The 25924-nt window shown below is 44.5% G+C and overlaps 1 protein-coding gene across 1 annotated transcript in view; it reads right to left on the bottom strand.

Annotated features, from left to right (window-relative positions):
* The window catches only part of LOC309389230 (complement C3-like), a 73258-nt gene extending 49205 nt beyond the window's left edge, over positions 1-24053 (bottom strand). Inside the window, exons 1-6 of the mRNA XM_081947345.1 lie at positions 23905-24053; positions 10238-10430; positions 3246-3408; positions 1657-1727; positions 1335-1420; positions 257-339 (exon numbers count right to left, since the gene is read on the bottom strand). Of these exons, the coding sequence (XP_081803471.1) occupies positions 257-339; positions 1335-1420; positions 1657-1727; positions 3246-3408; positions 10238-10430; positions 23905-23975 (667 nt within the window). The 5' untranslated portion in view covers positions 23976-24053. The remainder of the gene's footprint in view (positions 1-256; positions 340-1334; positions 1421-1656; positions 1728-3245; positions 3409-10237; positions 10431-23904) is intronic.
* Between the last annotated feature and the right edge of the window lie 1871 nt (positions 24054-25924).

Consider the following 25924-nt stretch of genomic DNA (forward strand, 5'->3'; position numbering starts at 1 on the left):
ACTGAGCTGAGAGAGAATGACTGGCCAAGGCCACCCAGCAGGCTTTCATGGCTAAGATATTAGTAGAGCTCACACTCCCGGTTTCTAGCCTGGTACCTTCACCACTAGGCCAAATTGGCTCTCACAACTTTCCAGGCGAGATCATAGCAGCCATTTCCACTTTTACAAATGACAGGAAAAGGTTTTTAGAGATAAAATCGATAAAACCCAGGATCAGGAACTAGATTTGTTGAACAGAAATGATCCTTCTTCTTACCATATTCTCTGACATCAAAATATGCAGTATAGCTCTCCTCTGGGGAATCTTCATATTTGGCCACAGCCTTCCATGTTCCAAAACTATAGAAAGAAAAAGAAGAGATTTTTTATTGCTTTCACTTTACAATCGATTTATGACAATAAATAAAGAATAGCAGAGTTATTTCAAAGGGACTTTGAAAGCCTTCTAATCCAACTCTCTATTTAAGCAGAAGACCCAATACCATTCCAGACAAATGGCTGTCCAATCTTTTCTTGAAAACCTTCCACATTGGAGCACCCACAACTTCTTTTTTTAAAAAAAAGTTTTTTATTTTTTCATTTTCATACAAATAACCACATGTATACTGTTACATAACCAATATTATTTTGTATTGTTAAATATTTACGTCAATTCGTCTTACCATCAACCCCCAAGAACGATTATTGGCTCTTCTGCTCTCCATACACCATATTTGTACCCTATCCATCACTTTCCTTTCCCTCTCTCCTCCTCCTCCCTACCTCTTTTCTTCCCTCTGTCATCTCTTCTCTATTTCCCCTTCCTGTCTCCCACCCACAACTTCTGAAGGCAAGGCAATATGATATGAACTAGGGATCCAAGGCCACTTCTTGATATTAATAGGATCATGGAAAATAAGTATAAAAGAGGAAGAAAGTGCCTGATTCAGAAATTTTCAGTTTCATATTTGTGGAAACTGAAATGTGACTCTTACTTCTGCAACAAATTTCTTCTTACTCATTGAACTTAAATGGTGGTGATGAAATTGTATTTATTTGTCCACTCAATTCCACAGAATTGCCATACAAATAACATTATAGCCCCACCTGTGCTGCTCCAGGCTCTCCAAAAAACAAGAGGAAATAGAAATGTGATGGACAAATGCAAAATATCAAACATGGATTTTTCTTACTTTAATAATCGATCTAAAAAGCAAGCTAAAAGGGAACATACAATACAGCTAAAAGGGAACATACAATACCCAATCTTTAATAGATGAATGTTTTTTTCCCATCAAGAGTTTCAGCTTAGTATCAAAACAGGTTGCCTTATGACAATATCCATGTTAAATTACCTGACAAGCTCTGGTAAATTATAAGGCCGGATCAAGGGTGAAGATGGGTTGACTGGATTAGAACTGACAACAATGTCATTTGGAGTCTGGACACAAGGAAATAAAATACAGGTGTGTTGAAAAAATACAAATTGCATATTATTTCCTATGCATTCTGTAACATCAAACTCCAGCTGGAATACTAGATTTTCTATGTGATGACATAATATAGAGAGTAAATGCAACCCAGCAAGTTGGGGCACTAGGTTATAAGAAGAATCAACAACCACTCCTTGTTCAAGGAACTATACTAATCACACAGGATTGCAGACACGATTCTCACCTTAAAGTCGACAATCACAGTTTTATCCATCCTGTGCATGTTGTGATCCATAGAAAAGACACGATAGCGCACTAAGAAAAAAGAGACCAACTGTAATTTGTGGTAGCATTCAAAAGATACTGTATGTGCTTGCATCATGCTGGTCTGTGACCATAATAAAAAAAATGATTGATTGATGTGCTTGCATCCTAAAAAAAGTATTGTCATAAATTGTCTGATATTTTGTAGCTGTCAACTGTCCACATGATTCATGCAGCAAATAAGGACCCTTGGAACATTTTTATTACCAAGAGTATAATTTACTGAGTCAACATGGATACAGAAGTAGCAAAGCCAATATTAATGTTTTCGTGAGCAAACAGCATACTGTAGTTAAACATTCCCCTTTATTCCATCCAATCAGTATCGTCAGTTCAGTTCAGTTTGTTTGGGTAATGGACTCTCCGCTTAGTAGACTTTCTCAGCAGATGACCTTGGTTCTCAAGCTCCAAGTCAGTGCTCTTTACATTCATTCCCCTCCCATTATGCCTCCCCTGCATTCCAATCAATTCCCTCCCCCATTCTTCTTGTCTGGCTGTAAGCGGGGTTTGCAAAGTGAGCCAAGCCTCAACCATGACAGCTGTCTTCCAGAATCAATGTAAATCCTAAAAATCAGATGTGGGACAGTTTCTAGAAAAAACAGCTGATTAGCTGGCTAAAACAACTGCATCCTCAGGCACCTTAAAGACCAAGGGGTTTATTATGGCATAAGATCCAGAAGATCCAGACTGAAGATTACTTCAGTCTGGATCTTCTGGATCTTAGACAAAAACACCACCTAGTTCTTCAAAGGAAAGCTAAAGAAAAAGCCTTTCACCTTTTATAGCTTGCAATTAGTCAGGGTGACATCTTCTTGGATTTCTCCATTCCACTCCTAATTTGTGAATACCGTATTTTTCAGAGTATAACTTGCACCTTTTTCACCCCTAAAAGAGTGTGGAAATTTTGGTGCGTCTTATACACCGAATACAGCCATTTTTTGCCTCCCAAAGCCCCGCCTCTGCATCCCATTTTTGTGAAAAATGGGCAAAAAACAAGTCATTTTTCACCAAAAACGGGGGCGTTTTTGCCTTCCCCCACCCCCCTAAAAGCACTCTCCAGGCTTCAGCAGGGCTGGGGGAAGGGGAAAATGCCCCCGTTTTGTTGAAAAAATGGAGGTGTTTTTGCCTTCCCCCAGCCCTGCTGAAGCCTGCAGATTGCTCCTGGGGACTGGGGAAGACAAAAACTTTTTTTTTCTTACTTACCTATTCAAAATCATGGTGTGTCTTGTACACCTGTGCATCTTATAATCCAAAAAATATAGTACATTCCACTGGACCATCTATCAACGTGTTTCTTAAATCTTTTTTGAACTTTCTAAACATGATTTCTCAATATTACCAATGTCAGCACTTACAGCACTTACTTACATTCTTCCCTTCCTCCACTCTCTGGAAATACCTTGAATAAATGACAAATCCCAGGTATGGTTTTGTTTATAGGATTATTCATCACATAACCACAATGGGTCCCCAGGGGAGTGAAGAAAGAGAGGCAGAAAAAGAGTTTACCTGGAGAGCCTGGTGTATAGATGCCTTTATCTGTCTGGATGAACACAAAGCCACTCTGGTAAGAAAGGAGAATCACCTTTTCCAGGTTCACTTGAGGACCAGTTACTTGCACAACCACATACTGATTTTGCCTGGAGTCCTTATTCAGTTCCTTTGCAGGAATCTGGATGAGAAGATGAACAGAGCAGAGGCTTCATCACTAAGGGCCACCTGAGGCCTCATTCCTTAGCCCTAGGCAACAACATTAAAACATTGATCCAGAAATTTCTACTGGGTCAAAAATGAAAACAAAGACGATCACAGAATGCCAAACATCGGTGCATTCAATCTTAAAACCATATTTCTTGCTTTTGCTAAGTTAGTTTCTCATCTTTCCTGGCAGAAGGCTATGGAGAGGCCCTATAGCTATGATGGTGAACCTATGCCACACGCGCCACAGGTGGCAAGCAGAGCCCTCTCTGCAGGCACGCAAGCCATCGTCCCAGTTCAGCTCCACTGCACATGTGTGCATGTCTCCCACCAGCCAACTGATTTTTGAGTCTCTGTCGTGCATGCCCGGAGGGTCATATGCGGGAGATGTGCATACATGGGGGGGGGGGGGGGTAATGCGCACATGCATGGAGGTGGGGGAGCACGGGAGTGGTCCATTTTTGGTCCCAGGAGGCTGCAGGGAGGCCAACTGGGCCCAAAACGGGGCACGGGGTGTTCGCGCTCATTTGCGCTGGGGGCGAGAAGAGCCACACACACGTCTGTGTGTGGGAGAGTGTAGGGTGGTCATGTACACATGTGCAGGGGGTGGGGTGCACGCATGGCATTATGGGTGTGGGCATGTGCATGCTTTCAGCACGCAACAACAAAAAGGTTAGCCATCACTGCCCTATAGTGTCCAGCTATAGCAGCACAGTCAATGAAACTAATGAAGAACATCTCCCTGAGATCTCACCTTGCCATTCTGCTATTACAAGTCACGTTTGGTATCCTTTACCCACTGCTGTGTACCCACAACCTTTTTCTCCTTGGCCTTTCTCCCTCCTCATTTGCGCACCAAGAAAACTCAGCCCCTAATTCCAAGTTCAAGACAAATGTGAAGGAGAGTGAGGGGACCCTCACCCCAAATAAACTTTTCTGGTCGACCATCTGAACCTGGAGCAACATGAATCCGAGCCCATAATGAATCCTGCCATCTGGGTTACACACTGTAGCTCTACAATCAGCTATTCTCTCTTTTCCCTTTATGATTTTTCATTGGGCAATTATTGGATTAGCCAAATACACAGAGACACACAGACTAACATACACAACGTTTACCAATATGAACAAATCTGTCCATAACTCCAACCTAGAAGGTCTGAAAGTCAGGAGGTTAATTTCTCTTGATGAGATTATGGTCCAATTTGCAGACCTTTTCTCAGTTTTTCTGCTCCTTCAGATGCCAGCAGCTGTTTGACATTATTTGGATTTAAGTGAAGTCTTGGATGGGATTTGGTCAGGGAATAACATTTCAACACTGAAGCCCTCTGGAATATCCAGGACTATTGGAAACAGATCGGTCATAGAGATATACCATTCAGCATTATACTTTTTTCTCCCTTACCATTGTTCATGTTGAGAGTGAACATAGTTCTATCAGCACACAGGCTAAGCCAATTTCTCCTCCCTGGGTAAGGAAGAACAAAAGTTGCCCAGAAGCCTTTGGCGTTTCCTGAAATGTCTATATTTTAAATCTGAAAATGCGGCTATTTGGCCCACTAACATCCAACTTTTACTAACTGTTCTAGCTTGGTAGAACTCGGGTGACAGATAGAGGTGAGCCAGGACTTCAAAAGCAGCTAACAGCTTTATTGAATAACAAAGGTTGCCAGCGTGGCTGTCATTGCGCGCGTGTAGCTAACAGGCAACAGCTGTGCCCTGCTCTGACAGCCTTTATATATGCCGGGCTGTCAGACCGGGAACCAATCAGCATCGAGCACAGCGCCCTCTGGTGAAACGGACCAGAGGGAAAACTATAATACATAACACTCCTTCGCACTTAGAAAGCACATGCATAGTCATTTAAGGACCTTGGGCGGTGCCGAACGCGCCCGGACCTTCTGGGGAGAACTTCTGCCCCAGCCTCCGGAACTACTGATCTTCTGGGCCCAGACCTTTCCTCCTCCCTCCTTGACATCTCTGGAGACTCTTGGGGAAGAACAGGTAAGGCCCTTGGGTTTAAGTTATTACCACTTGTTGATCAAGCAGGGGAGGTAGACTGGGGCCTAGGTTCCTCGTAATCTGCTGTTTGCAGGGGTAGGCCCTGCCTATGGTTTGCGTCTGTTGCAGTTTCTTGCCGGCTTCTCAGTTGGTTCAAATGCCGTTTCCACACCTGGCCATCCTCCAGCTCTACTACGTATGAGCAGGGGCCCGTGATCTGTTTGACTACCCCTGGAACCCAAAGGGGGTGGCCTGCGTAGTTCCTGGCATATACAGCAGCGCTAACATCAAATCCCTTGAGCGTGCTGTGGGAGTCTAAGGGACGCCCTGGGGCATAATCAGGGTGCAGCCGGTCTAAGGTGGTCCTGATATGCTGTCCCATTAATAGCTCTGCCGGGCTCTTATTTGTGGTGGAGCATGGAGTGGCATGCTGCCATAGGAGGAATTTGTCAATGTCCTCCTGCCAGTTTTGGGGGCCAAACCTAGCTAAGGCATCCTTACCCGTCCTCACATCGCGTTCTGCCAGACCATTGGCCGCGGGGTTGAAGGGGGTAACAAATGTGTGTCGGACCCCTAGCTGAGTGAAGAACGAGCTCAGGACGGCTGAGGTGAATTGGGGCCCATTGTCAGAGATGACAAGATCAGGTAACCCATGGGTGGCAAACAACTCTCTTAACACCTTTACAATAGCATTAGCAGTAGTGGAAGACAATAATGCAATATCAACCCATTTTGAATATGCATCTACAATAACAATAAACATTTGGCCCTTCACTGGGCCAGCCAAGTCCATATGTATTCTGGACCATGGAGCCTTTGGTTGCTCCCAGTTCTGGATGAGCGCTCTGGGCCCTGCTGGACGGGACTCCTGGCATCGTGAGCAGCCAGAGACCCATCGCACAATGTCCTGGTCAATTCCCGGCCACCAAGCATAGCTCCGGCCCAGTGACTTCATTCGAACTATGCCTGGGTGGCCGTCGTGGAGGGTGGTGAGCACCGCTTCTCTTAAGGATGCAGGGATGACAACTCGGCTGCCCCACAGTAGGCAGCCTTGAAGTGCAGAGAGTTCGTGTTGTCGCGTGGAGAAAGGTTGCCACTCAGTGCCCACTGGCTTAGGTGGCCAACCGCGCATAGTCCAGTTCAGCACCGTGGAGAGGAGCTTGTCCCGATGCGTGTGAGCAGTCACATCAGCTGCTGTGATCGACAGGTTCATCTCGTCGATGAGCAGGACCTCGGCAGCAGGAGCAGGGTCAGTCAGCGTGATGGGCAGGGGACATCGGCTTAAGGCGTCGGCATGGCAAATATGCTTTCCTGGCTGGTGGAGCAAGGTGTAGTTGTACGCAGCCAGGAACACAGTCCATCGAGTAAACCTTAGGGAAAGAATCTGGGGAGTCTGCCTATCCCCGGCGATGATTCCCAGCAGGGGCTTGTGGTCAGTCACTATGTGGAAGTGGCGGCCATAAAGATAGGCGTGAAAACGCTTCACCCCAGCCACTATAGCCAACGCTTCCCGATCAAGCTGGCTATAGTTCCTCTCGGGAGAGGACAGCGTGCGGGAAAAGAAAGTAACGGGGGCCTCCCTACCAGAGGGCAGCCGGTGGCTCAAAACAGCCCCGACTCCGTAGGGAGAGGTGTCGCAAGTTAAGACTACAGGAAGCGCCTCGTTGAATTGGTGGAGGACTCTGTCAGAGGTTAGCAATTTCTTAACAGTCTCAAAAGCAGAGGCTTCCCTTTTACCCCAGATCCATTTGGCTGAGCGGTCAAGTAACCTGTGGAGAGGCTCCACAACGGACGCCTTGTGCGGCAGAAAGATGTTATAAAAATTTAAAAGTCCAAGTAAAGCTTGCAATTCAGCTTTTGATGTTGGCGTGGGAGCCTGTTTAATGGCCATCACCTTTTCTGGGGCTGGATGAATTCCTTTGCCGTCAATTAGGAAACCCAGAAATTCTACTTGGGGCACCGCAATTTTGCATTTTGTGGTTTTTAGCTTTAAACCTACGCTTCAGAAACGACGAAGCACGGTGCGTAAACGGGCCAGGAGGTTGGTCAGGGAACGGGCAGAGACCAGGACGTCGTCAAAATATGGCACGACGCCTGGTATGCCCTGCAATAGCCTTTCCATCAAATTTTGGAAGAGCCCCAGTGCCACACTGACTCCAAATTGGAGTCGGTTGCACTTAAATGCCCCTCTATGCGTGACAATTGTTTGGGCTTCAGCAGTTGCCTCATCCACAGGCAACTGCTGATAAGCTTGGGCAAGGTCTAATTTTGCAAAAATGGTGCCCTGGCCCAAAGAATGCAGCAGATGCTGCACTACTGGCATGGGGTACGCGCTCTGTTGCAGGGCGCGATTAAGGGTACATTTAAAGTCCCCACAGATTCTCACCGACCCGTCCCCCTTAACTGGGATGACTATTGGGGTCTCCCACTTAGCATGGTCTATGGGCTCTAATACCTCTTGGGCCAGCAGCTTATCTATTTCCGCATCTACTTTTGGTTTCAATGCGAACGGCACTCTACGCGGCTTCAGCCTTCGTGGAGGCACCTGGGGGTCTAAATTAAATGAAATGGGGGTACCAGTGTACCTTCCCAGACCCTCGCCGATCAGGGAACTCCTTGATGAGCATATCCAAATGAGGATTGCTCTGGATCTGATTGATGCCAGTGATGGCTAATCCAAGGGCTTCAAACCATTCCAAGCCCAGCAAGCTTGGCCGTGGCCCATTGACAACTATAAGAGGCAGCTGTTTACTGTACTGCTTAAAGGAGACCTGACAATTGTATTTTCCTAGGACAGGAATGGATTTCCCTTGGAAATCCCTCAACCTCAACTGACAGGGTTTAAGGCTGGCTTTAGAAATTGTGGGCACCAGTCGCTTGATGGTGGCCCAAGACACAATGGAGACAGCTGACCCTGTGTCAATCTCCATTTTACAGGGGCTGCCTTCCAGTCTCACTGTCAGGAAAATCTTACCCCGTGGGCTATGGACAATCATGTCCACTTCAGCTTCTTCCCTGTCATCTTGCACTGAGAAACGGGAATCCTTTTTCCTGTAACTCTGAGGCTTGCCTGATCTGAAAGGTTTTTTAATATTTTGGCTGCTATTTTGCGAGCTGCCTTCAAGCGCGCTTGCGCAAGGAGCTGCAGCTCTGCAGACTCTAGCCAAATGGCCTCTTTTCCCACAGCGGAGGCAGGTAGCGTTTTTAAAACGGCACTCCGCTCTATCATGCCTGCCTGCACACCCGGGGCAGTTAATTTGGGGGTTGCTCTTACCCTGCCGACCTCTGGCTTGCTCCGTTTTCCAACGATGGATGTCATCGTTCCCATCGGCCCCGTCGTTGTCGAAAACATCTTCATGATGAACCTCTGAGTGTTTATCGGGCGTAGGGAGCTTAGAGAAACCCTGAATCTCGTCGGTGGATTTATTTGAGAGCTCCACTGCTCGAGCTTCATCCAGAGCCGTCTGCAAGTCCAGCTCAGGTTTGGCTAGCAGGCGACGCTGGATGCGGAGGTCTCTAACCCCGCCCTCACAATTTGGTCTGTCAGTGCCTCATCCAAATCCTTAAATTTACAGTGGAGAGCAGCAGCCCTTAAAGCAGCCACGTATTCATTTATAGACTCTCCCTCACGTTGGAAACGCCTGTAGAAGGCAAATCTCCTAGTGGTGCGAGATGGAGTGGGAGCGTAATGGCTTCTTAGTTTCTCAATTAGCTCATCCCAGGACACTGTATGAACCGAGTGAGGGGCCCCTAAATTCCCTGCCAAATTGAACATTTCAGTTCCACATAAATTTAGGAAGCACGACTTTTTCCGCTTTTCAGTTAAATCAGTATAGTCGTTGGCTTCTAAAAAACATTCAAATCGGGAGATAAAAGAGTCCCAAGTCTCCGTGGCCCCATTAAACACAGCCAGAGTGTTAATCGATGCCATTCTGAGGAGAATCTTCTTCCTGTGGGGGGTAATCTGTGGCCTGCTTCAATCAGTGACTCACTCAACCTCTCGTCGAGTGTTTTCCTCTGAGGGAAAAATTCAGCTCTGTGACTCAGCTCAGCTTAGTCACTTCAACAGCTCTGCCTGGGCTCCTCTTCTGTGTATCCCACCCTCGTCGCCAATGTTCTAGCTTGGTAGAACTCGGGTGACAGATAGAGGTGAGCCAGGACTTCAAAAGCAGCTAACAGCTTTATTGAATAACAAAGGTTGCCAGCGTGGCTGTCATTGCGCGCGTGCAGCTAACAGGCAACAGCTGTGCCCTGCTCTGACAGCCTTTATATATGCCGGGCTGTCAGACCGGGAACCAATCAGCATCGAGCACAGCGCCCTCTGGTGAAATGGACCAGAGGGAAAACTATAATACATAACACTAACCACTAAACTTAGCCTGATTCAGAATCTCTAGCAGAATCGCTTTCTAAAAGCTAGCTTAGCAGTTTTGTTTATTAATCACTTCAATTTTGCTATACTTCGTATCTGTCAGGTTTTGTTTTGGCTTCCTATGGTTGACTTTTGGTTTTGATACTGATTTTGATCTAAATATTTACAATATTTTACTTGTTTGCTGTGAAATGCTATACACAATCTTTCAGCAATTGTGGCAATAGGAACTGTAAAATAAATACTTTGCTTTGGGGTTTTTCCTCCCTCGAGTTATATTCTCAATTTCTCCCAATATCTGACACTCTAGACCTGTTCTTTCTACTAAAGTGCATGACACTTCCTCTCAAGTAGAATGAACAGGATTTTAGCTTGCTTTTTTTTTGTAGGGATACAATAGGCTCTACTGCAACCATTACTATGCACCCACCTTTATAGTTGGAGTGACAAGCATGCCTCCCACTGGATTCATTTCTACTCTGGTTTGGAACAAGGTTTTCTGCTTCCGTGGAAAATCCTGAACCAAGATGTCAAGCGATTTTGGAGCATTTTCTCCATGTGCCTCCACCAAAATTTGCTCTTCTGTATCTGTTCGCAGAACACCAGGGGTAATGAGGGTGTAGCTGCAGAAGAAGAAAAGAACATTTCCTGCGTTATTTTGCTTAGGAAAAGTGAGACACTTTTAGAAAAGTGAAGAAATAAACAGAAAAACTACTCTTTGTGACCCAGAAACCTTCCAAATACAGTTGAACAATTAGTATCTTTATCTATATATCACTTACAAGAGATTTGGGTGCCGTTTGGGGGTTATAAAATGGGACCAACCATTACAGTAAACTCGGTGGTATTATAATGGGATCACATTATAATAAGCAATGCAGTGTCCCCTTGCAGCTTAAAAAAGGACAAGCTTTTCTATGAAAGAACAGAGTTTGATCTCAGATTTGAAGAAGAAAAATAGAATTGTGCCTTCTCCCAAGATTAGGCAATTCCCAGCCTGCATACAGTCCTCCAGTAACCCATCTGCACACCACTGCACCTGAAAATATATTGCTGAAATTTAGCTGCAAAATCGCGGCTGCAATTTTGACAAAGTGAGATCAAGTTGTTTTTTTCAGGAATTAGGAATTCCCATCTTTAACCCCAAACCTTTGCCTAAAATGAGGTGGAAATTTTGACCTACTCCTCTCAGTGACATCACTGCAAACCACATAGTCTCCTGAGACTCCTCACCATTCAGAAGTTGCCACCACACATTCTAATCCACACACCAGAATTCATTCAAGACATTAGTGCTGCAGTGTTGCAGAACAGATTCATTCATTTCATTCATTTATTGAATTTATAGACCGCCCCCTCTCCCCATGGGGACTCGGGGCGGTGTACAGACAGAAGCTAAAACCGTATATACAATGACAATATTAAATACCCCTTATTAAAAACAAATTAAATATAGGTTCTGTACAGTGATAATAAAAATTAAAATAAGTTAAAAGGACAACCCCTTAAAATTTAAAATGCCGGCCAGGAGGATTGAAATTAAAACTACGGTTGGGCCAGGCCAGCTAATTGGAACAGGTGGGTCTTGAGTTTCTTGCGGAAGGAGCGGAGATCGGTAGTAGTTCTGATGTCGGGGGGGAGGTCATTCCAGAGGGTCGGGCCCATCACAGAGAAGGCCCTACTCCTGGGCGCCGCCCGCTGGCATTGCCTAGTGACAGCACCCAGAGGAGTCCCTCCCTGTGAGAGCGAATTGGTCGCAGGGATGTATGGGGTAGGATGCGATCCCGCAGGTAGCTAGGTCCTGTGCCATGGAGCGCTTTAAAGGTGATAACCAACACCTTGAAACGCACCCGAAAAGCCACAGGTAGCCAGTGCAGCTCGCGCAGGAGAGGTGTTATATGGGAGTATCTAGTACATCCCATGATTACCCGGGCGGCCGCATTCTGGACCAGCTGCAGCCTTCGGGCGCATCTCAAGGGGAGCCCCATGTAGAGAGCATTGCAATAGTCCAGGCGGGATGTCACAAGCGCATGGGTGACTGTGTGAAGGGCGTCCCGGTCCAATAGGGGGCGCAATTGGCACACCAGGTGAACCTGGTGGAACGCCCCCCTTGCCACGGCTGTCACATGGTCATCCATCGACAGCCGAGCATCCAGGAGGACGCCCAAATTGCGCACCCGTTCCACGGGGGCCAGTTGTTCGCCCCCAATGGCCAGTGATGGAACCCACTGGTTGAATCGGGGCGCCGGTATCCACAGCCACTCCGTCTTGGAGGGGTTGAGTCTGAGTCTGTTGCCTCCCATCCAGACCCGCACGGCCTCCAGGCACCAGGTCATCACTTCGACGGCCTCGTTGGGGTGGTTCGGGGTGGAGATGAACAGCTGAGTATCATCAGCGTACAGATGGTACTCAACCCCAAAACCACGAATGATCTCACCCAGCGGCTTCATGTACATGTTGAACAGGAGAGGCGAGAGGACCGACCCCTGTGGCACCCCACAAGTGAGTGGCCTCAGGGTCGACCTCTGCTCCCCTGCCAGCATGCATTGCGCCCGGCCAGAGAGGTAGGAGGAGAACCACCGCAAGACGGTGCCCCTCACCCCCAGCCCCTCCAGACGACGCAATAGGATACCATGGTCGATGCAGAATCAACCTCAGAAGCTAAGGGCTAATAAATTACATCTTTCGCAGACAGATTTTGCTAACTCTTGTCTTTAAATATGAATCTATCTCGGTCTCCAGACAGACAGCTAGCTCTAGTACTGCTAATTAAAAAGCATGATGAAATATGCATTTGTTAGATCTGTATAGCTTTATAATCTAGGGTTGTATGATCGCAGTAAGAAGACGCCTCTATCATAAAACTGTAGAACAGCTGTTGAAGAAAACTGAAAAGGGCAAAATGCAGTTTGGGTGATACCGCTGAACTTGTCTTCCCTGTCTGCTCTGTTTTCAGTCCCTCTTTCTTTTAATAAATTCAGAAGGCACCTTTCCCAGTATGGTGCTTTTGCAGTGTGTTTGCTATCTCAGATTTCTCCTTAGCACCTGGGACTGGGGGAAACTTTCCGATCTTTTTATTTTATTTTTTTAACATTCAAAAATTCTGTTAGATCGGGTAATGGTTAGGCACACACAGGTTAACGGTAACAACAGCTCTTTTTTAAGTATAACAAGTAAGAACAATCCAGCAAAGGTTGAGTCTGACAGCAGCCCTTTTATAGGGAGCTGTCAGACCCTTCGACCAATAGGATTAAACATCTGTTCCCGCCGGAACAGAGGACCTTGGTGGAAACCACTGTAGTTAAAGCAAGAATCTAACACCCCTCCCCTCTTGGATGGAATAATCCTACTCGTTACGTAGTCACGCACGTAGGCGGGCTTTTGGGTAGCTCTGCCAGACCTGCGCAGTTCAGTTGGAGGGTGTTCTTTGGACAGATTGGACGGACCTGTTTGCTCTGCAGCTCCGCTTGGTGGAAGCTCCTGGAACCTTTCACAGGCCGTGGCTGGAGCTCCTAGAGCCGGTTCGCTCAGAGCTCACTGCGGGCCCGCAACATAACCAGATAAGTTTCCTGGTACCCTCAGGCTTGAGCTGGCTGTGGAAGGAGCGAGTGTTTGCTCCGCTTGGGTAGGGCTTTGGCTAACTCGTGCAGGAGTTACCTCTGGTTGTCTAAGAATGGAGTTGGAGAGGCGGCCACGGAAATGGTCAATGTGCCTTCTCATATTCTGACCGTCCTCGAGCTCTAAGAGGTAAGAGCGAGGCCCGGTGATGCCTACCACTGTGGCAGGAATCCACAGAGTTCCCCAGGCATAGTTGTGGTCATATACCGAATCCCCTACGCTAAAAGTCCAAATCTTGCTTGTGGAGTCAGGGGGCGATTAGGCAGAATAGTTTGGGTGTAGCTGGTCTAAGTGGGACCTTAGCCGACGACCCATGAGAAACTCGGAGGGGCTTCTCCCTGTAGTGGCACTGGGTGTGATGTGCCAAATTAGCAAATAGTGGTCAACCCGTGTTTGCCAATCTCCCAGGCCCATCCTAGTGAGGCCCTCTTTTGCAGATCTCACCATTCCCTCCAGCTGACCATTGGAGGCCGGATGGAATGGCGCGACCAGGGCATGTCTGATTCCCTGAGCTGCTAGGAAGGTCTCAAATTGCATGGCCATGAATTGGGGACCGTTGTCAGAGACCAAGCCGTCGGGCAGGCCATGCGTGGAGAAAAGTCTCCGTAGCACCTTGATGACCGCTTCCACCGTAGTGGAGGTTATCAGGACTAGCCATTTCAAGTAGGCGTCCACAACTACGAGGAATGTCTGGCCATGAACTGGGCCAGCAAAGTCAATGTGCATTCTAAACCATGGTGCTTGAGGTCACTCCCACTCCTTAGTGGGTGCCTCTGGGGGAGCTGGTCTGGACTACTGGAACGGTGTGCAGGTAGCCACCCATTCTTCGATCTCCCTGTCCATGTTAGGCCACCACATGTAACTCCTAGCCAAATACTTCATCCTGACAATTCCAGGGTGAACTACAGGTAAAGTCCCTAATACTGCAATGCGCAGTTTGGGTGGAACATCGACACGGTCCCCCCACAGTAAACAGCCATTTACAACCAATAATTCATTGTGTTTGGTAAAACACATTTTGAAATCAGCCCCAACAGGCCCCTTGGGCCACCCCCTCCACACCAAAATTTGTATGATGGTGGTGTCCTTCGCAGAGTGACGGGCAACGTCACTGGATGAGACAGACCCAGTCTCAAGGCAGTCAATGAGGAGGACTGGTGTCTCGGGGGTAGGGTCAGCGAGAAGTTCAGGCAGCGGGCAGCGGCTTAAAGCATCAGCATGCCCCAAAGTGGAGCCTGGTCATTGGACGAGGTGGTAGGAGTAAGCAGCTAGAAAGATGGTTCATCTGGTCATCCGTGGTGATAATGACACTGGGGGAGGTCGGTCCCCAGCCAGTAAGCCCAATAACGGCTTGTTGTCTGTAATTAGTTCAAAATCACAGCCATATATGTACTCATGGAACCTCTTTACTCCAGCCAAAGCCTCGCAGTCCAGCTGGCTGTAGTTCTGCTCTGCAGCAGACAAGGTCCAGGAGTAAAAAGCAATGGGAGCCTTGGTTCCGTTGGGAATGCAGTGGTTGAGGACGGCATCAACGCCGAACGGGGAAGTGTCGCAGGTCAGCTCCAATGGCACGGTCTGGCTGTACTGTACCAGAAAGGAATCCGCCGACAGGAGTCGTTTTACCACGGCAAATGAGGCAGCCTCAGCTCTGCCCCAGGACCAATTCATGTTCTTAGCCATGTTCTTAGTAAGGGCTCAGCAACAGTGGCTTTCTGTTTAAGAAAGATGCTGTAGAAATTAAGGAGCCTGCCTGCAGTTCGTTTTGATTGCGAGGTGTGGAGGCGTCCTGGATTGCTTGAATTTTTTGGGTGGTCAGGTGAATCCCAGAGCCAGCGATTAGGTACCCTAAGAATTCAAACCTTGGCACATTAATTTGGCATTTTTCTTTCTTGAGACGGAGGTCTTTGTCTCTAATTTGAGCCGAAACAGTTCGTACATGTTTGAAAAGTTGCACCTCATTTGCAGACGATACTAAGATGTCATTGAAATAGGGGATGACTCTTGGAATCCCCTGCAAAAGCTGTTCCATGACGCTTTGGAACAGTCCTGGGCGATACTAACGCCGAATTGCAGGCGGTGACATTTTAATGCACCCCTGTGCGTCACAATGGTTTGGGCATCTGTAGTAGCGCCATCTACTGGCAATTGTTGGTATGCCTACGCCATGTCCAATTTTGCGAATATTTTTCCGGGGCCTAATGAATGTAGTAGATGCTGTAAAATGGGTACAGGGTAACCGCTTTGTTGTAGCGCTTTATTGAATGTGCACTTGTAGTCCGCGCAGATGCAGACAGACCCGTCAGATTTGACAGGTGTCACAATAGGAGTCTCCCAGCATGCGTGATCAACTGGCTCTAGGATTCCCTGGCCTATGAGCTTGTCAATTTCCCTGTCAATTTTTGGGCGGAGAGCAAAAGGTACTCTTCTGGGTTTTAGCCTTATGGAGGCTATATTGGGATCCAAATTAAATGAGATTGGAGTCCCCACATACTTACCCAGACCAGTGCCGAAGATGTCCTCGAACGCCTTGAAAATGGCTTTGGCACCGTCGTCTTTCAAGGCATTGATACCAGTCACTTCTAGGCCCGCAACATACTCGTTGATCAATTCGCCCTTCTTCTGGTTCCTGATGTTGAACTCATGCCGGTGAACGTGCTTGGATGGCTTGGGGGCATAGTGGGTCCTCAGCATCTGCTGGAGCACGGACCAGGTGATTGATTGTAACAGCGTTGGTTCAGAGAGGTCTTTCGCTGTTTTGAACACTTCCCAGCCACAGTATCCGAGGAACATGTTCTTCTTGCATCCTTCAGAAAGGCCCATGTGGTCATTGGCCTCGAGGAAGCAGTCAAATCGTAGCATATACGAGTGCCAGTGATGTACGCATGTACTCTTTTGCGCATCTTGTGGAGCGCTGCAGAGTTTCAGTGGATTTGACAGCTGATTCAGATGCCCTAGCTTCGTCCAAGGCAATTTGTATCATGAGGTTAGATTTAGCGAGTAACCTCCTCTGTAGATTAATGTCCCGCACACTGCAAATTATGCGGTCCAGAATCAGCTCGTCCAGGTCTTGGAACTCGCAGTACACTGCGGCCTTTCGTAGCACCGCAAAGTACTTGTTGATCGATTCGCCCTCCTTCTGGCTCATGCCAGCAAATGTGCTTGAACGGCTTGGGGGCATAGTGAGTCCTCAGCGTCTGCTGCAGCATGGAACAGGTGACTGATTGTAATGGCGTCGGCTCAGAGAGATCTTTCGCCGTTTCGAACACTTCCCAGCCACAGTATCCGAGGAACATGGAAGGCCCATGGGTTCGTTGGCCTCGAGGAAGCAGTGCTTGGTGACTGGGTCATATGGAGTCGGTGGGGCGTGCATCGCCATTTCATGTTCTGAGGGCGTTTTGAGTTTGCCGCTCAATAATGGCTGCTCGAAGCCGCATTGAGCTCTGGGCTGGATGTACTTGCTGGATTGCCACGCTCTTTTTGGTTTGCTTAGTTGTCTTCCAAACCCACCTTCGTTACCAGTGTTATGTCAGATTATGGATAGGCACACACAGGCTAACGGTAACAACAGCTCTTTATTTAGTACAACAAGTGAGAACAATCCAGCAAGGGTTGAATCTGATAGCAGCCCTTTTACAGGGAGCTGTCAGACCCTTTGACCAATAGGGTTAAGCCTCTGTTCCTGCTGGAACAGAGGACCTTGGTGGAAACCACTGTAGTTAAAGCAAGTATCTAACAAATTCCAATTTCAGTTGAACAGTGTGTTGTCAGGGTACAGATCATTTCAGGAAATAATAAAGTGTTTACAACAATATTCATTGCATAAATTTCAATTCTTTTAATATTAATAACAGTAATAATCATACTATTTATTAACCAAGTTAACCTATCTTCCTTATATCTCTAATCTTTCACATATTTTCCTGTTCCTAGCTTCTGTTTTTGTCAGCTAGTCATTGATAAAATAAGTCCCAAGTCAAAAAATATTCAGTGTATTTTTCCCCCTTAATTGTAAGTGATAGCTTATCCATTTCTGCACATTCTAATATTTTTCTAACCACATCTTCATCTGTTGGGATCTCTTCACTTTTCCATTGTTGTGCAAATGCTATTCTCGCTGCAATCAATACATGTAAAATCAGATATACATTCCCTTTGTTATATTTGTCTAGTAAAATGCCCAACTGGTTTCAAGTCTATATGTTGTTTTGTCATTTTTTTCCAACCATGTATGTATTTTTGTCCAATATGTTTTGCTTTTTGACATGTCCACCACATATAATAGTACAAACCAGGCATCTGGTGACATTTCCAGTATTTTGCAAATTTATCCTTAAATATCTTTGCTAACCTTGAGGGTGGGAAATGTCATCTATAAAACATTTTATAAAGATTTTCTTTCTATGCAGTAGACATTGTTAATTTATAATTTCTATCCCATAATTTCTGCCATTGATCTAACTCAATCAAATGGCCAATTTTTAGCCCATACTATCATTGTCTCTTTTACTTATTCATCTTCCATCTTAATACTTAACAAACAATTATATATTTTCTTTATTAATTTTTCACCTGTCCTTGTTACTATCTGAACTAATTCTGTTAATTCTTTATTTAAACAAGAGGGGGTATTCAGCCGGTTCGCACCAGTTCATGTGAACTGGTAGCGGAAATTTGCCGTGAGTCGGCGAACTGGTAGTGACCGCTGGCTGGCCACACCCCCAAATCAGTCACCTGGTCACTGTTCGCTCACCCACCCCACCCGCTCGACGCTCACTCACCCCACCCATCCCAGCCCTATATATGTTCCCTTCGCTTCGCCACACAGCCCAGCTACGCGCCTCACCAGTCGCATCCATGCCTCACCCACTCTCCTCAACTCACTAAAGATAACTAAGCATTCGGGCGGGGTCAGGGGCCAGGATCCCAGGGATGCACCATTCCCCGAGTCCCGGGAGCTGCCGCCCACCTCAACTGGATTGGGGAATGCGCCATTCCCTGGCTCCAGCCTTGCCCCGGAGTGGCCACCGACTCACCACCCGCTCCCCCATTACCAGTCACACATGTGTGGGATCTCAGATTTCGCCCCAGCAGCTGGGACTGGGGAAATCTTTCCAATCTCATCATCACTCAAATCTCCCTCTGCACCACTCCTTGTTATCAAGATCTGTCTACAGAATCACTGTTCTGTCCTAGCTACATGTTACTTTGTGTGCAGCTTGACATGCAGCTATCCTCCAATAAAATAGACTGTATGTGTAGATCTGGATGCTTTATTAAAGAAACAGGATGGGTAAAAGTTGGAAAAATAGAAACACATACAATAATAACCCAAATACAAAATAAGCAGTGTTGAGTTGCTGGTGATCTTTATATGTCTCACACCTTGTGTTAGGATACTCTGGTGGCTGACTGAATAGGAGTTCCTCTCAAGCAAATACAGAAGACAGTGCAGAAGACTCGTTCAATTGCTCTTTGGCCTTTGCTGATGTTTGTGCTGTGATTATAGGCTGCTGCACCTTACATAAACTTTATGTTGGAGCTGATTTGTGGTTTTCTGCACCTGGGCTGCTGCACACAGAGGGCTTGCTTGGGCTTGCAGTTCTTCTTCCACAGAGAACCTCAAATCAGGTTCATCATCATTAGATTTATATCCTGCTTTTGTTTTCTACAAATCAAGACAGCAGCATATATAAGTTTGTTGCCTTCTAGTTTTTCACTCTGGGAGGTGAATTGGGCTGAGAAAGGGACTGGCCCAAAGTTACCTGCCTAAGGAAGCGCTAGAACTCATAGACTCCTGATTTCCAGGCCAGGACTTTAATCCCCACATCAAACATATACTAGTGTTAAAGCAGTGCCTACCCACTTGATCCAGCATTTTCCAAAGGCAGCCTTCAGTTCTACAAATTTGGTTTAGTTTGTCAGCCCCAAGTAAGGGCCAGGAGGAAAAAAAAGTACTGTCTTGCCATTTTGTAATAATGGAATGTCAACAGTTGAAGGCTTTTACAGAAGGGAAAGAAATGGGAGGTTTTCTTGTCAGGCCGTCTCCATAGTAACACCATAAGCATATTTATTACAAAAGCAAATGTAAAGCAATGGGGAAAAGAAAAACATTTTCAGATGGCAGATTAATGAACACATTATCTTGTGTGAACGGGAGATCAAGGCTGTGTAAATCAAATCACTCTAATGTTATATATTGCAAATAAATGCCTTGTTATCATATCTTGATATCTTTAGTCACATTCTATTGGCTCTGGCTATGTTTGCATTTAAACAAAGCAATTTGATAGTGAGGCCTGCTGGCATTTCCTCCTTGCAGTCTGATTACATGCGCAGTTTCTCATAAACTGTCTCCTGCAGTGTAATTTAATTGCCTTCTCAGAGCTATCTGGTTACTTTTCCAAACTATGGGTGTTAGATACTTATACCAACTACAGTGGTTTCCACCAAGGTCCTCTGTTCCGGCGGAAAGAAAGGTTTAATCCTATTGGTCAAAGAGTCTGATAGCTCCCTATAAAAGGGCTGCTGTCAGACTCAACCTTCGCTGGATTGTTCTCACTTGTTGTTGTTAATAAAGAGCTGTTGTTACCGTTAAGCCTGTGTGTGCCTATCCATTACCCAATCCAACAAGGAGGTACATGGAGTAACCATATACCCCATAGTAACCAATAGCTGTTGCAGGAATGTATCCTCACATACACCTAATAGATGATAGATAATAATGATTGCACTTCCACTATGATATCAGAGTGCATGGATTGTCAGAATTGGCTTATTTAGATGATGCCCATGTGTAAGAAAGTTGGGTGTTGGCAAAGTCAGGAAGGTTAGGTGACGGGAAATTATTGGGCAGGGAGGCAATAGAGGCAGGCTAGAAATCCACAATGGCACAGCCAATTTCAAGCTGAGGTTCATTTCTGAGAAAGAAATATTGTGCCTGTGTGTCATGAAGTGACATCAGAAACTCATGCATGACTCCTACTATTAAAATTCCCCAGTGCTGCGGATTGTTAATTCAAACAGTATTAGAAATTGTATTTATTTATGTATTTCTTTATCAATCCTTTCAAATATATACAAATTATTGCCATCTAATGTGGGCCCCCATTTCAAAAGCCCTAAAAGAGGACTATTTTCACTTTCCTCCAGAATGATTGGCATTTGAGTTGAATTGAATTGAATACTTTATTTGGCCAAGTTTGATTAGACACTCAAGAAATTTATCTCTGGAACAGAAGCACTCAGTCTACTTGCAAGGCAACAAAGAAAACAATAACTTGGGGATCAACCTGCTCTCAAGTAAAACTGCTACTGAGAAGCCCATTTTAAGAGGGACTTTCTGGTGAAAAGTGGGCTTCCTGGCTAGAGAATGATGGTGAACCTTTTGGGATTAGCGTGTCAAAAATTTGGGAAATTCCTAATTTGACACTTCTTGCATCTCTCACACATGCACTTGCATGACCCCAATGAAAGAGGCTCAATTTTTAATATATTCATTATTTTAAAAAATACAGCGCAATTGTGTGAGTGTGTGATTCCCTAGGATCTGTCTTGTGCTGCTTTCCTTCAGAAGGCCTTCTCTTTATGTTGAGAAGCCCCTGTGGTCTCCGCATTACCTGAGGCCTTCCTTCTTGAAGTGGCTTTGGAGAAAGCTCTTCTGTAGTCTCTTCTGCCCCATAAAACCCTATTTTATTTATTTATTTATTTATTTATTTATTTATTTATTTATTTATTTATTTATTTATTTATTTATTTATTTATTTATTTATTTATTTATTCAATTTATAAGTCGCTCCCTCTCCACAAAGGGACTCGGGGCGGCGTACAATCAAATATACAAGCATATGGCACGGAGGAGGTATACATAAAAACATTTTTACAATTCATAAATAATAATAATAATAGCCACAAAGTTAAAAAAGCAGTAACAATAAAGTTAACAACAATTAAAATACCCTAAAATTTAAAAATTTACAATTTAAAATTGCCAGGGGGATTAGAGAGTAGAGTTCTAATTAAGCCAGGCCGGCTAGTTGGAACAGGTGGGTCTTGAGTTTCTTGCGGAAGGAGCCGAGATCGGTAGTTGTCCTAATGTCGGGGGGGAGGTCATTCCAGAGGGCTGGGCCCATCACAGAGAAGGCCCTACTCCTGGGCGCTGGAGGAGTCCCTCTCTGTGAGAGTGAAACCTATGAAAGTTTATCCCTTTCTTGTGTGATTTTTGGAGACTTTGGAGGTTGCATGAGAACATGATCTTCTTGCATGGAGATAGGGACTTCCCCACACAAGAACTAACCTCTGAAAACCACTTCCAAGAATAGTTGTTGGTTGTTGGTGAAGGGTGACTTATCAAGAATATTGTGCTATGTCCTTTGACATGTGTGTCATAGGTTCTATTGTATAGCTAAACCCTTTTTTATATAAAGGTTTATATAAAATATATTCCTGTGTATTTATAATTCAACCACCTTACCTAGAAGGGATATATTGAAGATAGCCAGGTCAAGTGATGGATTCTTGACAACACGTCGCCATCTCCTTTATGAATGAGGGCATCATCCAGCCCTCAACTATGAATATGCCACCTCTATGTCCAGCTACCGTTTCCTCCCTTGCTGTAAGAATCAGCCAGGAGGGCCTAGATCTACCTTACAGATGACTAAGCTCATTCCACAGAGAACCATGCCACAGGCCTGGACAAATCCCAGATGATTTAGCAGGATGTTACTTCTCATGTATCATGAGAAGATCTTGCCCATCCAGCATCCAACTTAGAGCAGATATGAACAAGTTTATCCATAAAGTGCCTGGCCATCAGGATCTCCCAGGCCCACTGTACTAAAAAAAAGTACAAGACACTTCAACAGAGCAGAGAAACACATTATGAAAGACTAAGAATGTTCACCCTGCACACCTTCATATGTTTCCTTGGATTAACAAAAATGTATTTCCCCGTAGCCAAGAACTGAATCTCAGATAAGGTTTCATGGTGATAATTGTCAATAATTAAGTTAATTGTGCTAATCCACATATGCCTTTACAAAACACTGGTTTCTTCTGCTGCAATGATCACATACCCATTATTGAACAGCTGTTGCTTGTGTTATTGTAATGGGCTGACAGTTGTAACCATGCATATATTGCATTATATTCTTCACATCAATCCAAAGAGCAATTGAACATGAACAATTAAAATTTACAATTCTTTTTATGGACTTTTAAGAGCTGATCCTTTAAAACAATATCTTAGGCAGTCTGACCATGGATTTTGTACATCTAGTATAGTTTCACCCATTATTATTGTTAAACAAACAAACAAACCCAACAAAATCCTTCCTGAGTTTCTGCTTATTGAAACCCTAACAAGGAACTAGCCATTGAGGATCATACTCTGGAGGGAAAGGTAGGAGGACCTGTCCAAAAGCACAAGCCTCGCTTTTTACAATACCACTTGAACACACACCCCAAACACAACTGCCTTCCCAAGGTGAAAAGGAAGTGGCCCCTGCGTTAAAGGTCTTAAACATTGTCTCCTATTTGGAGCTGTAGTGTTTAGGTTTCTGTTCCTTTAAAAGCAATAAATCGATTTGGATTCCATGCCAAGTCCCTAACAAAGTCCCCATCTAGCATAGTGTTGAGATCTGTTCTTGGATGTTCCTGCTTTGGGTTTACACCTACAGAGAGTTTGTTTGCAATCCTAAATGGGACCAGAACTGACCGCTTACTTTTCTTTCCTGCAATAAGAGTTGTTATATGTATACTGACAAATCACCTTCCCCGCCTCCTCCTTCTCCTGTCTTTTGCTTTTTCAGTAGATGATCCTCCATACTGGGACCAGAGAAATATGATCAGCCTAATTGCTGCTATCACTCATACATCATTTAGTTACACATACTGTATGCCTGCTACAAAGTCATATCTGGTTTTCCAGTATAGGTACACACAGCAAAATAAACATTTTCTCAAAACAAGTAGATAGGCCAGTCTCTCTGTCACTGAAGTCTTAGCAATGATGGCAAAAGGTTACTTGAAGACATCAGAAACAAAGTGTGTGGGACGGCTGTTTTCTATATATTCAACTTCATTGTTTTCTGGAAGTTGCTGACTCTGCTTAGCAATGGTTATAGATGCCCCCCCACCCCCAGCCATAAGTGAGAGCAAGAGGTCTTTATATTTGTCCGGGGAATCTTCACTCCAAGGACAATTCCTCAGCTTAGAACTTCATAATCATCAATAAGGGGAACTGTCAGTTCCCCTTATTGATGATTATAATACTTTTACTCCTGTCATGGGGATATATTGGACTTTCTGAGAAAACTCCAAAGGGTTTGAAGACACCTGCAAGTAAATTCATTACCCTGCAAAGGACCACAGTTTTGGATGTGATGGTTGTGTTTAGCACAGACCATCATGGAAGAGAAAGCCCACAAGGCATGCCCAGCACTGCTTTACTTTCCCTGCTGAAATATCTATGATACTTACAGACCCCCCTGGGAAGATGCTGGAAAAGCAATCAAAAGAGCAGCCACCAGATACAGAGCCATCCCCTCCATTGTAGTCCAGAGGGACCAGAGAAGTGCTGACAACTCCAGTATTTATCCAGAGAGCCTGCTTTGAAGCCAAGCCCCTTTGCAATTGCTGAATGTTTAATCAGTACATTGGGGGTGGGGGAGAGATGAGGAGGAGCTTGAGTAAGCAGGGAATTTCAGAGGAAATTAATGAGGCCCTTAAAAACCACAGTGGATTATCTTTCTTCTCTCTTAGTTCAACATGATTGCTAAATAGCATTTTTTGTGCAATTTGTTCTAGATATTCTGCTATTATGCCTGCAAATATCTCTTTATCTTGAGATCAGGAACTCACAAACTCCCTTTCCTTCTCTCCCTCACACATATTTGAAAGAGCTTTGAAGTAGCCCTAATCTGCCACTAAACAGATCACAATAAGTTTATTAAGGCATTGTTGTTTTTTGAGCAGGAAAAGCCATTTATTTGGAGCACATGCTTTGAGGATTGGTGATATGGGACAGTTATGTTGTGGTTACTTGGATGTCTACAACCAGATATGGTAGCTCTGGGTATTCCTACTGTGGAGTCCCATTTCAAATTTCTCTCCTCCCTATTCATGCACATATGTACAGTATTTACATCATTTAAACTTAAGTAAGAAGAACAATTAAAACCAGTATAACTTTATAAGAATGCATTTGCGAGCACTTTATTTCAAATTTATGGGAATATATGAAACTAGAGACAAAAGCAGAATGATTAGGATGAAAATATTTTTTCAGAACAACAATCTTACTATTTCTGAAGATTGTTCAGAGACAACAAAATGACAGGAAAGGCCTGGCATAACCAAGACTGAAATTAATCTTAACTAAGATTCCAGGGATTTAAAAGTTTACATAAGATATTCCATAACGCCAAAATTAAAATTGCTTTGGCCTCCTGAAGACACTTTTTTCTTTTACAGTGATATATGAACAAATTTAAAAGGTTATTTCACTGTTTGGTTTACAAAATTAATAGTTTACTTGTAAAGTTAATAGTTTACTTGTAGACAAAACTACATTTGAGAAATAATTGCATTTGGTTATTCAATAGGGTCCTAGGTAGATACTATTTTTAACTTCTCCCAAATATATCATGTTGATTGATTTAAATTGATCTATCCACTAGGTCCCTCCTGAGCCATACATCTCAAAACTTGAAAGCAAAATGTTTAAGATTGAACTAGACATTGAAAATCTATATAGGAAAAATCCAGATGGCTTTTTCTTTTTTCAGCAACATCTCTTTGGGGATCCCAAAGATGCTTTTCCAAAAGGCAACTGGACTTTCCTGGGGTTTTTCCTTGAAAACATTTCACTTGTCATCCATGAAGCTTCAAAAGGGAGGGAAAAGTCCAGTTGCCTTTTTAAAAAGCAGCTTTGGAACAACCATGACTGGATGATTGAGAATCTCCAGACATTTGTTTCTTTGGGGATGTGACTAAAGGAACTAAATTTGATCCACAACAACTCCATGCCTCTCAAGTGCCCTCTATAGGTACAGGTATTGTTAGTAAGCACCCCCTTGGAATTTTACAGAAGGAAAGGAAATATATTTGAAGTGGGAAAATAACAGGTGGTAAAGGTCTTTGAAGATTGCTTCTCTGGCCCCAATTAATTCTTCCTAAATTTATTTGCATCAAATAAGAACTTTCAGGTTCTGATATGCACATTCACATGTACTTCACCCATTGAAGCAAGACTTTGCGTTTTGTTCATCAGGGATTATGGCTTAGTCTTTTATCAATATATAATCAATTCTGATTTGTTTAAAAAAGGTAAACCATATGTGAAACAAAGCCTGCATTTATATGTAGAAACAACTGACTCTGTAATTAAAACTTATGAGAATACAATTGAATCTTACAAGGTCAGTGCATTAATAACATGGACATTATTATTGCATATTATTGTATGTTGCCAAAGTAGTTTGTTTATGAGATGGAAGAC

This window comes from Natrix helvetica (genome assembly GCF_964273705.1).
Source record: "Natrix helvetica genome assembly, chromosome: 1".
In the NCBI taxonomy this organism is placed as follows: domain Eukaryota; kingdom Metazoa; phylum Chordata; class Lepidosauria; order Squamata; family Natricidae; genus Natrix; species Natrix helvetica.